The 12,287-nt window shown below is 44.8% G+C and overlaps 1 protein-coding gene across 1 annotated transcript in view; it reads left to right on the forward strand.

Moving 5' to 3' along the window:
• LOC124795540 (discoidin domain-containing receptor 2-like) overlaps positions 1-12,287 on the forward strand; it is a 590,808-nt gene that overhangs the window by 105,755 nt on the left and 472,766 nt on the right. Inside the window, exon 2 of the mRNA XM_047259613.1 lies at positions 9,595-9,709. Within this exon, the coding sequence (XP_047115569.1) occupies positions 9,595-9,709 (115 nt within the window). The remainder of the gene's footprint in view (positions 1-9,594; positions 9,710-12,287) is intronic.

The raw sequence follows: 12,287 nt of genomic DNA on the forward strand, positions 1-12,287 counted from the left end.
TGGAATACTCTCTTTCAAATTCTAATGGTGACAGAGGTAAAATTCAGGGAGCGAAAGGCTATTTACAATTTGTACAGGAACCAGATGGCAGTTATAAGAGTCGAGGGGCATGAAAGGGAAACTGTGGTTCGGAAGGGAGTGAGGCAGGGTTGTAGTCTCTCACCGATGTTATTCAATCTGTATGTTGAGCAAGCAGTAAAGGAAACAAAAGAAAAATTCGGAGTAGGTATTAAAATCCATGGAGAAGAAATAAAAACTTTGAGGTTCGCCGATGACATTGTAATTCTGTCAGAGACAGCAAAGGACTAGGAAAATCAGTTGAACGGAATGGACAGTGTCTTGAAAGGAAGATATAAGATGAACATCAACAAAAGGAAAACGAGGATAATGGAATGTAGTCGAATTAAATTGGGTGATGCTGAGGGAATTAGTTTAGGAAATGAGACACTTAAAGTAGTAAAAGAATTTTGCTATTTGAGGAGCAAAATAACTGATGATGGTCGAAGTAGAGAGGATATAAAATGTAGACTGGCAATGGCAAAGAAAGCGTTTCTGAAGAAGAGAAATTTGTTAACATCGAGTATAGATTCATGTGTTAGGCAGACGCTTCTGAAAGTATTTGTATGGGGTGTAGCCATGTATGGAAGTGAAACATGGACGATAAATAGTTTGGACAAGAATAGAAGCTTTCGAAATGTGGTGCTACAGAATAATACTGAAGATTAGATGGGTAGATCACATAACTAATGGGGAGGTATTGAACAGAGTTGGGGAGAAGAGTAGTTTGTGTCACAACTTGACAAGAAGAAGGGACCGGTTGGTAGGACATGTTCTGAGGCGTCAAGGGATCACAAATTTAGCATTGGAGGGCAGCGTGGAGGGAAAAAATCGTTTAGGGAGACCAAGAGATGAATACATTAAGCAGATTCAGAAGGATGTAGGTTGCAGTAAGTACTGGGAGATGAAGAAGCTTGCACAGGATAGAGTACCATGGGGAGTTGCATCAAACCTGTCCCAGGACTGAAGATAACAACAACAACAACTAGAGATGAGGATAGAGATAAATTGAATACCATAACTGGGGATCAGGAAGTAGATGAAATGAGGGTTTTCTGCTGCTGTTCTGCAAAATAACGCAAGAAGAAAGATGCTAAGAAGCTGTGAAGAATCAGAGTAGCACATGTAAAGACCGAATTCTCGGCTGAAACTAATCTATCAGTATCATACACAGGCCTAATCTGAGAAAGAAATTTCTGAGGATGTGCCTTTGAAGCAGGGGTTTCGATGGATGTGAATCATGACCTGTGGGAAAATCATGATAGAAGATAATCGAAGCATTTACGCTGTTACTAAATAAAGGTGTTGAAAATTAAATGGGCTGCTAAGAAATGCGAAGTTTCTCCGCAGTAGTGGCATGGGTAGGAATACTTGGGAAACATGTTAAGATGTGCTAAATCTGTCATAAGACTGATAATCAAAACAAAGGGTAAATGGGCTATTTCACATGGCGTCCTGTATCAAGAAATTTCTGGCTAGTTCTGCTACGTAGCATTCTTGTAACACGTGCAACCTCAATTCCACGGTTTCCGTTAATCCGCTGCGCTCAGTTCGTGGTTGATTCCGCGTGTTGAGACCTCATGTAGGTCTACACCTAAGCGGAGCAGAATGCCGTCACACTGGAGATGACAAGGGGCGTCGGGTAGCAGTGACTGGTACACTACTGGCCATTAAAACAGCAACACCATGAACTCGGCATATAGCAGACGTCAAATTCACGTAAAGTGTATTGCATGTAAATGATTAGCATATTTGTGCATCCGGACAAAGTAAGCAGGGGTATCGATCGCTGTCTACATTCTGTACATAGGGAGAGACTGCACAGTGTGTTTCTTATTTGGAAATCGTATTTTAATGTTAGATGATTGCGAGAAGATTTTTAATGCTTGATGTAAGAAGGATAACTTCTAGTAGCTCGTGTAGCGATTCTGCAGAGATAGGATCGTGGTCTACCAAGACATCGGGCACACTGTGCTATTGAAAACAGCTGACATTACTTTCCGACATTCTGAATTCCTAATCAACGACTTTCCTCATCCTTTATTCCTTAAAGGTTCAAACACGCGGCATGAAAGTTGTGATAGGTACAATCCGCATGTTTCAGTTCCACAAGGAGTTCAGTAAAATGTTTGGCGCCAGCCACGCACTGATACTGTATACCATTCTATAAGTGGCATATGGTGTTTTTGTGCTTGTTTCGAAAATCCACGAATGCTTTAACATCAAACATTATATGCACAAATCTTGGTTCAAATGCTCTGAGCACTATGGGACTCAACGTCTGAGGTCATCAGTCCCCTAGAACTTAGAACTACTTAAACTAACTTAAGGACATCACACACATCCATGCCCGAGGCAGGATTCGAACCTGTGACCGTAGCAGTCGGGCGGTTCCGGTCTGAAACGCCAGGGACCGCTCGGCCACCTCGGCCGGCCACAAATCTTATTCTCATTCCTCCTATAGAGTGCAAAATACATACACACTCCGTCTTCAGGCCACGAGTGGCCTACCGGGACCATCCGACCGCCGTGTCATCCTCAGTGGAGAATGCGGATAGGAGGGGTGTGGGGTCAGCACACCGCTCTCCCGGTCGTTATGATGGTATTCTTCATCGAAGCCGCTGCTATTCGGACGAATAGCTCCGCAGTTGGCTTCACGAGGCTGAGTGCACCCCGAAAAATGGCAACAGCGCATGGCGGCTTGGATGGTCACCCATCCAAGTGCCGACCACGCCCGACAGTGCTTAACTGCGGTGATTTTAGGGGAACCGGTGTATCCACTGCGGCAAGGCCGTTGCCGCAAAATACATAGACAGTAGAAAAAGTGTGGTGCGAAATGATTTTGTCACTCGTTAACTACCACTCGACAGTTCCATTGGCACAAATTACGTGTACTAATGAGACTGCGTTTAGGGGAGTCACATATACACGTAGTCACCATTCCAACAATGTCCGTGGTGATCTGAAATGAAATTTCGAAAACTGTTTCTTTCTCTACCACCGTATGGTGTCGTGTGATCGACAATAGACGGGCTGTCCGTTAAGGAAGTTCCATCGGTCCCGAAGCCGTGAACACGGTGAAAATCAGAAATATTTTACTTGTAGCAATAACTATACCTTCCATCTACTTCTCTGCATAATCGTTCCTCTGACTTAGACATTTGCCGTAGCTTTGTACCAACTTTCCAATTTCTCATCGTGGAAGGTAGCCACCAGCGTGTCATGTGAGCAGAGATGAAAATCAGGGGGAGCCACTCCCGGGCAGCATGGTGGGCGGTGGAGCATTTCCCATCGAACAAGCAACAACAAAGACTTCATTAAGCCCGCAGTGTGCGGCTGACAATTGTAACGGAGAAGGAAATAATGTATGACAATTACATTGAGTTCCATGAAATCGGGCGAAATCTCTTGGCAGGCACTCCTTGGCTGGACGCGCTATTTCTTTTTCTTTTACATCTTTACGTGTTCGCTGTACGCTCATAACTGCAAAGTGCAACGTCACCCCGTCGACGGGCATACTAGAGCCGCTATCCAAGAAATCTGTGCAAAGTTGCTACGGATTTTCGGATTTTCATTGCGGTTTCCACTTCGCGACCGATCGGAACTAAATTTCTGTACACCCCTCGCATTTTAAAGGTCCCGCTAAGTAGGATGAACAAATAGTCACCCCGGTAGACGTCACGCTAATATTGTCTAACACCGTCTCTAGCCTTGGTAATCGTGTCGTACGAGGAAGAGAACCTACAAATTTCTTCACGTAACCCATATTTAGCAGAAGCTTATAATTATCCTCTGGAGATTTACCAAATTGCGCTGATATTGATGTCTACGTTTCACTCTTTGATCCGAATAGCCTGGTGTCCAAAATTAAAGCAATAAACCGTTATTTCTCCATCCTGTGTCTAATTCACAATATAATCATACAAACCGTCAAAAGATGCCCGTTAGATAGTGTTCTGCACGGAAGATGGCATTCCGGTCCACGGACAACAACGACAACGCTGACATCAGGGCGCCTATCAAACGGGGTAGCGTTCGTGGCTAGTCTCACATTCACAGCCGGTTCTAGGCGCTACAGTCTGGAGCCGAGCGACCGCTACGGTCGCAGGTTCGAATCCTGCCTCGAGCATGGATGTGTGTGATGTCCTTAGGTTAGTTAGGTTTAATTAGTTCTAAGTTCTAGGTGACTGATGACCTCAGAAGTTAAGTCGCATAGTGCTCAGAGCCGTTTGAACCATTTTCACATTCACAATTGCCGTGTACACACTCACGAACGGTGCAGTATGTCACAAGAGAAGACGCCTACTAGGCTCTCTGGGGTGGAGGAAGATTGGAAGAATGGAAGCAGGGCAGTAGGAAAGTCACGAGGCCCGATAGCTTAAAGTAAATCGCTCTGTGGTTTCTCGGATGTGGCGACAGTTTATAGACCCCATGTGACGTCAGTAAGAGAAGAACGTTAATTGACTGTAAGGGCACGACGGTACGCCTTAGCACTGCTCGGAAACTGGCATCTGAACTCGCAGTATCCACTAGACGTGTTGTGTCGAGGCACACGGTGAACAGAAGGCTTCGGCAGAGCGACCCTGCTTGTCGGAGGCCTGGGGTATGTGAACCTCTTACGCGTCTTCACAGAAGGAAACGTCGAGAGTGGAGTCTTCAACAAGCCACCAGGACGGCCGAGCAGTGGACCATTGTTCTTTTCACAGATGGGTCCTGATTTGGTCTGGAGAGTGATTCTCGACGGATTCGCATCTGGAGGGAACGTGGTACACGATTTCGTGACCCAAACATTGTGGGGAGAGGTCGCTATCGAGCAGGATCCCTAGTGGTGTGGGCAGGAATTATGTTGACCACTCGAACACCTCTTCATGAAATTGAACTGGTGAATTAGCAACGTTTAAGTGCTGTCAGGTATTGGGATTAGATCTTGGGACCTCATGTGCGGCTGTTTCCGGGTTCTGTGGACCCAGACTTCGTACTGATGAATGATAATGCTCGACCTCATAGAGCACGGGTGGTTGATGTTTTCGTGGAAAAGGAAAATACTGCTCAAATGGCGTAGCCTGCACGCTCTCCCGATTTGAATCCCATAGAGCACGTCTGGGATGCACTAAGGAGACGGACTGCATCACGTCAGCATCCACCATTCACTGCTCAAGACTTGAGAGTAGCTCTACAAGAAGAATTGGCGTTAGTGCCTCAACATGAGATTGATGGTATCAGTCACAGCATGCCCCATCTACATCTACATCTATATCTACATCCATACTCCGCAAGCCACCTGACGGTGTGTGGCGGAGGGTACCTTGAGTACCTCTATCGGTTCTCCCTTCTATTCCAGTCTCGTATTGTTCGTGGAAAGAAGGATTGTCGGTATGCCTCTGTGTGGGCTCTAATCTCTCTGATTTTATCCTCATGGTCTCTTCGCGAGATATACGTAGGAGGGAGCAATATACTGCTTGACTCTTCGGTGAAGGTATGTTCTCGAAACTTCAACAAAAGCCCGTACCGAGCTACTGAGCGTCTCTCCTGCAGAGTCTTCCACTGGAGTTTATCTATCATCTCCGTAACGCTTTCGCGATTACTAAATGATCCTGTAACGAAGCGCGCTGCTCTCCGTTGGATCTTCTCTATATCTTCTATCAACCCTATCTGGTAGGGATCCCACACTGCTGAGCAGTATTCAAGCAGTGGGCGAACAAGCGTACTGTAACCTACTTCCTTTGTAGGCCTGCGTTGCTGGCAATGGTGGTCACATCTCATATTGAGCACATTAACCAGTTGTCGTAATGTGTGTGCAAATCCGTTAAGTTGGAAAAAAAGGAAGAAAATTTCTGTCTACCGTTAGGCATGTTACAGTTTTTTACTTTCTGTATTCTTTACCTTGTTCCTACTTTATCATTACCATTTTATACTGTTGTCTGGAAAAATAAACACAAATTTGCAAAATTTCCGTTTGGAGCTTTACGTTTGGACACCAGTGTAGTTACAGACATATCCTATGTGATTAACAACGGCCTGTTTAGCGAACCAGTAAAGGCGTGATAGGCTGCACCAGTGTACTTCAAACCATGATCGTATTCATATAACCACGTGATCACTTCTGTTGTTCGTCTTGTAACGTGGGAGTATCCACAGCATACACATCAAGACGATTTACCAGGGAGACCAAATTTTTTTGGCAGCCGTGAATGTTGAAATAAATGGGAACCTATATAAGCGAGCCGAAATCTTTGTACGAAAAACACTCCAATAAAATCCTGAACTGCACACTCCAGGTTAAACGCCTCATTGGGCCGTGGTTACACACACGACGTCTCGCATCATTTGAGAACAGGGAAAATCGCGACTCACTGGAAGACACTCCACGCCAGCAGCAATCAGACGCTGTCCAGTTTATGTGTTGTTCGGCCCATCGAAGATGTCCGCTGTGATCAATGGCTCTTTGTGAGGTACTAAGCTCCAAATGTCCATTGCAAGCAGTTATCTTGGCGTTGTTTGCTCGAAAACTGTCCTAGATTCACGTGTGCATGATTACGCTGCAGTTCACACTTAACTCTTTGGCTCAGGGTTCAGAGAGTCACTATCACAGTATTTATCCACCATTCCACTCTGAGACAAATGAACATCTTAATCCTTAATTGCGTGCTCTGACTACTTTGATATTTCTTTTTTTCTTTTGCGACGGTCAGTTGTTTCAACGTATGTTGGAGTCTACATGGCCATCACCGGAGAGAAAAGGTAATTTTGATTCCACGTGAAAAAAATCGTCTTCGTTTCAGTAATTGCCGCTCCAACTCGCTTATCAAATCCATGACACGCTCTCCCGCATTTCACGATAATAACAAACCAGCTCCTTTCTTTTAACTTTTTTTCATGTATCCCACAAATGGATGGACAAGCGCAGTGTGACATTTCTGGCAGGAAACTGCGAATCGAGTCGCACAACAAATATGATACTCCATAGGCATGCAAAATAAAAAAAAGGCTCCGAGCACTATGGGACTTAACATCTGAGGTCATCAGTCCCCTAGAACTAACCTAAGGACATCACACATATCCATGCCCGAGGCAGGATTCGAACCTGCGGCCGTAGCAGTCGCGCGGTTCTGGACTGAAGCGCTTAGAACCGCTCGGCCACCACGGCCGGCTCATAGGCATGCAGTTCCATTAGAAGTTGCTTGTGATGAACTGTGTCAATGGCTTTCTGAGAAAAATGAAATCAAATCCCGTGTCGATAGCAGTCATTACTTCCTCTCAAAGAAGGGCCAGTTGTGGTCGAGCACAGCGATATTTTCTGAGTACGTGTTGGCTAGTGTGAATACATTGTTCTCTTCGAGGTATTTCGTATCTTCCAGGATTCTAATACAAATATATTTCAAAGATATGGTGGGCTAATTCTATAATATAGCGGATCTGTTTTATATCCTTTCTTGCGTATTTGTGTGAGCTGTACGACTGTTAAAAGACTCGAGAAAGCGGTTGTATATAATTTCTAGAAATGGAGCTTTGTATTAGTAATACTGAGAAACAAACCTAATGTTAAACAACCTGGATTCGTTTATCAATAATGCTGTGTAACAAACCAACTGTTAAACAAGCTGGATTCGTTTATCAAGTGACTGAAGTTGCTTTCCTACACCCAGGGCATTCACTACGAGATTGCTCACGTTGGCAGCCGTTACTAATTACAACACTGTTATTTCTGATTCACTGTACTAACGACCTGCGACAAACTAGAATGGAAGGAAGTTCTTTCGCATAACCTGTTCACAGCTGCATAGGTACCTCATGAGGTTCGAATGCCTTTCCTCGCTTGAGCAATTTTGGTTCGATTTCTGATCTGCTACCAATACCCGTCATTTCAGTGTTACTTTGATTATTTGACTGTAAACGTAGATATTAAGTTCTGCAAATAAAATTATTTGCTACTGCCATGTACAGGGCTATTACAAATGATTGAAGCGATTTCATAAATTCACTGTAGCTCCATTCATTGACATATGTTCACGACACACTACAGATACGTAGAAAAACTCATAAAGTTTTGTTCGGCTGAAGCCGCACTTCAGGTTTCTGCCGCCAGAGTGCTCGAGAGCGCAATGAGACAAAATGGCGACAGGAGCCGAGAAAGCGTATGTCGTGCTTGAAATGCACTCACATCAGTCAGTCATAACAGTGCAACGACACTTCAGGACGAAGTTCAACAAAGATCCACCAACTGCTAACTCCATTCTGCGATGGTATGCGCAGTTTAAAGCTTCTGGATGCCTCTGTATGGGAAAATCAACGGGTAGGCCTGCAGTGAGCGAAGAAACGGTTGAACGCGTGCGTGCAAGTTTCACGCGTAGCCCGCGGAAGTCGACGAATAAAGCAAGCAGGGAGGTAAACGTACCACAGCCGACGGTTTGGAAAATCTTACGGAAAAGGCTAAAGCAGAAGCCTTACCGTTTACAATTGCTACAAGCCCTGACACCCGATGACAAAGTCAAACGCTTTGAATTTTCGGCGCGGTTGCAACAGCTCATGGAAGAGGAGGCGTTCAGTGCGAAACTTGTTTTGAGTGATGAAGCAACATTTTTTCTTAATGGTGAAGTGAACAGACACAATGTGCGAATCTGGGCGGTAGAGAATCCTCACGCATTCGTGCAGCAAATTCGCAATTCACTAAAAGTTAACGTGTTTTGTGCAATCTCACGGTTTAAAGTTTACGGCCCCTTTTTCTTGTGCGAAAAAAACGTTACAGGACACGTTTATCTCGAGATGCTGGAAAATTGGCTCATGCCACAACTGGAGACCGACAGCGCCGACTTCATCTTTCAACAGGATGGTGCTCCACCGCACTTCCATCATGATATTCGGCATTTCTTAAACAGGAGATTGGAAAACCGATGGATCGGTCGTGGTGGAGATCATGATCAGCAATTCATGTCATGGCCTCCACGCTCTCCCGACTTAACCCCATGCGATTTCTTTCTGTGGGGTTATGTGAAAGATTCAATGTTTAAACCTCCTCTACCAAGAAACATGCCAGAACTGCGAGCTCGCATCAACAATGCTTTCGAACTCATTGATGGGGACATGCTGCGCCAAGTGTGGGAGGAACTTGATTATCGGCTTGATGTCTGCGGAATCACTAAAGGGTCACATATCGAACATTTGTGAATGCCTAAAAAAACTTTTTGAGTTTTTGTATGTGTGTGCAAAGCATTGTGAAAATATCTCAAATAATAAAGTTATTGTAGAGCTGTGAAATCGCTTCAATCATTTGTAATAACCCTGTACTTAATCTCTGGTATGACGACCGTTCAGTTCTCCACACAGAAATTTTGTCAGTATGCTCTCAGTTTGGTTTAGTATCCTTCCAACACATCTCGTATGTTCTCCGTCTGCCAGTTAACTGCGAAATGAAGGGTAGCTTTATTTTATTGGTGTCTCTGTTCCTTAGTGTCCGCTGCAGAGAACCACTGGGAGCCCCTGAACACTGCCCACACCTGCGCCCTCTGAGACCGACCCGGTCGTCTTTTCTGCCCACAGCAGCTTCCGGGGGCTGCCACTCGGCGCTCGGGATGGAGGAGGGCCGCATCCCGGACTCCGCGGTCTCCGCCAGCTCCTCCTATGAGCCCAAGTCTGTGGGGCCGCAGAATGCCAGGTGCGTAACAGCAGCGTCACACCACACATACAGTATGTCAAGGTTTTTATCTACCGCTACCAGTTATATAATGTACGAGGGCAGTTCAATAAGTAATGCAACACATTTTTTTTCTGAAACAGGGGTTGTTTTATTCAGCATTGAAATACACCAGGTTATTCCCCAATCTTTTAGTTACACAACACTATTTTTCAACGTAATCTCCATTCAATGCTACGGCCTTACGCCACCTTGAAATGAGGGCCTGTATGCCTGCACGGTACCATTACACTGGTCGATGTCGGAGCCAACGTCGTACTGCATCAATAACTTCTTCATCATCCGCGTAGTGCCTCCCACGGATTGCGTCCTTCATTGGGCCAAACATATGGAAATCCGACGGTGCGAGATCGGGGCTGTAGGGTGCACGAGGAAGAACAGTCCACTGAAGTTTTGTGAGCTCCTCTCGGGTGCGAAGACTTGTGTGAGGTCTTGCGTTGTCATGAAGAAGGAGAAGTTCGTTCTGATTTTTGTGCCTACGAACACGCTGAAGTCGTTTCTTCAATTTCTGAAGAGTAGCACAATACACTTCAGAGTTGATCGTTTGACCATGGGGAAGGACATCGAACAGAATAACCCCTTCAGCGTCCCAGAAGACTGTAACCATGACTTTACCGGCTGAGGGTATGGCTTTAAACTTTTTCTTGGTAGGGGAGTGGGTGTGGCGCCACTCCATTGATTGCCGTTTTGTTGCAGGTTCGAAGTGATGAACCCATGTTTCATCGCCTGTAACAATCTTTGACAAGAAATTGTCACCCTCGGCCACATGACGAGCTAGCAATTCCGCACAGATGGTTCTCCTTTGCTCTTTATGGTGTTCGGTTAGACAACGAGGGACCCAGCGGGAACAAACCTTTGAATATCCCAACTGGTGAACAATTGTGACAGCATTACCAACAGAGATGTCAAGTTGAGCACTGAGTTGTTTGATGGTGATCCGTCGATCATCTCGAACGAGTGTGTTCGCACGCTCCGCCATTGCAGGAGTCACAGCTGTGCACGGCCGGCCCGCACGCGGGAGATCAGACAGTCTTGCTTGACCTTGCGGCGATGATGACACACGCTTTGCCCAACGACTCACCGTGCTTTTGTCCACTGCCAGATCACCGTAGACATTCTGCAAGCGCCTATGAATATCTGAGATGCCCTGGTTTTCCGCCAAAAGAAACTCGATCACTGCCCGTTGTTTGCAACGCACATCCGTTACAGACGCCATTTCAACAGCTCCATTCAGCGCTGCCACCCGTCGGAAGTCAATGAAACTATACAAGACGAAGTGGGAATGTTTGAAAATATTCCACAAGAAATTTCCGGTCTTTTCAACCAAAATTGGGCGAGAAAAAAAATGTGTTGCATTACTTATTGAACTGCCCTCGTATTATTTACTTATGTTTCGAGGGAATACCTCATCATCAGGCTGTATGGCATTACAAAAAAAACAATTTCACAATAAAATCATACAGGTATTAAACAGTCTTTTCATAAATGCTGTGGTTATTCTGTGGAAGAAGAGAAAACAAAGGAAGAGGCGGTGTCACTTTGTAAGCTGGACTGATGTTTGCATGAAAATGTCTTGTAACAGCAACTCACTTTGTTCTAATGGCGTGGCAGTCGCGTTGTGACGAGCTGAGGTGTTTCCGTTTCTGTGGCTCTCTTGGCTTGCTTCATCACTTTTCACATTGTTTCACAAACGTACCAGTAACTTGGAAACACGATCACAAAAACAAATCTGTAGTGCAGTGGACAAGATGGCCGTCAAAATACAATTGGTTTCGATTTGACCGACGATCCGTCAATCTATGTGGTGTCAGCTGTTTACATGTCTTCTGCACGTCTTGTTATCGTAATACAGATGTAGGCTGATGAAGTATATTACAAACTGAGCATCAGTTACAATATTATTGTACAAATGATGATATAAGAACTATTCATTTTACATATTTCTAAGCTATAGCTGGGGCTACAGTCAAAAGACTGTGATGTTATCCATCTTTTATTGCGAAGGTACTATAGAGAAATTGGAAAAGAAATGTGAATTTTTGAAATCTGTAATTTCAGTCAGGATCTTGTTATTCCCCTTGTGGCCATGGATGAATATTTCCATTCCTTCCAAGATGTCCATTTTCCAGATCTTTGCTAAATTGTGTAGTAGTTTGAGATCGTTGGCTATTCTAACATAATGTCGTGTTTCATGTATATGTTTCGCTATAGCTGATTTATTCGAATTTCCAAGTCTGAAACAGTCAATGTGTTCTTTAAAGCGGGTTTTCATTAGCCACCTTCAAAATAAACTTCTTAAAACCGAAGACATAATTATCCAGAAAAGTGTACACTACTGCAGATTTGTTGATGACACATTCATTATATACAACGGAACTGATGAACAAATAGAAACTCTATTAAACAGGTTGTAACACGCCCGGGAGTACGAATGGGTGGGGTCCTTTTATCTGTTTGTCGTTGCTTGACCGTGCGCCCTGTCCACAGCACATACCTGGTAATCCCGCGGCGGTCGTACTGTTCTGCTCCACACTGCTGC

The sequence above is a fragment of the Schistocerca piceifrons genome, chromosome 4 (assembly GCF_021461385.2).
Source record: "Schistocerca piceifrons isolate TAMUIC-IGC-003096 chromosome 4, iqSchPice1.1, whole genome shotgun sequence".
Classification (NCBI taxonomy): Eukaryota; Metazoa; Arthropoda; class Insecta; order Orthoptera; family Acrididae; genus Schistocerca; species Schistocerca piceifrons.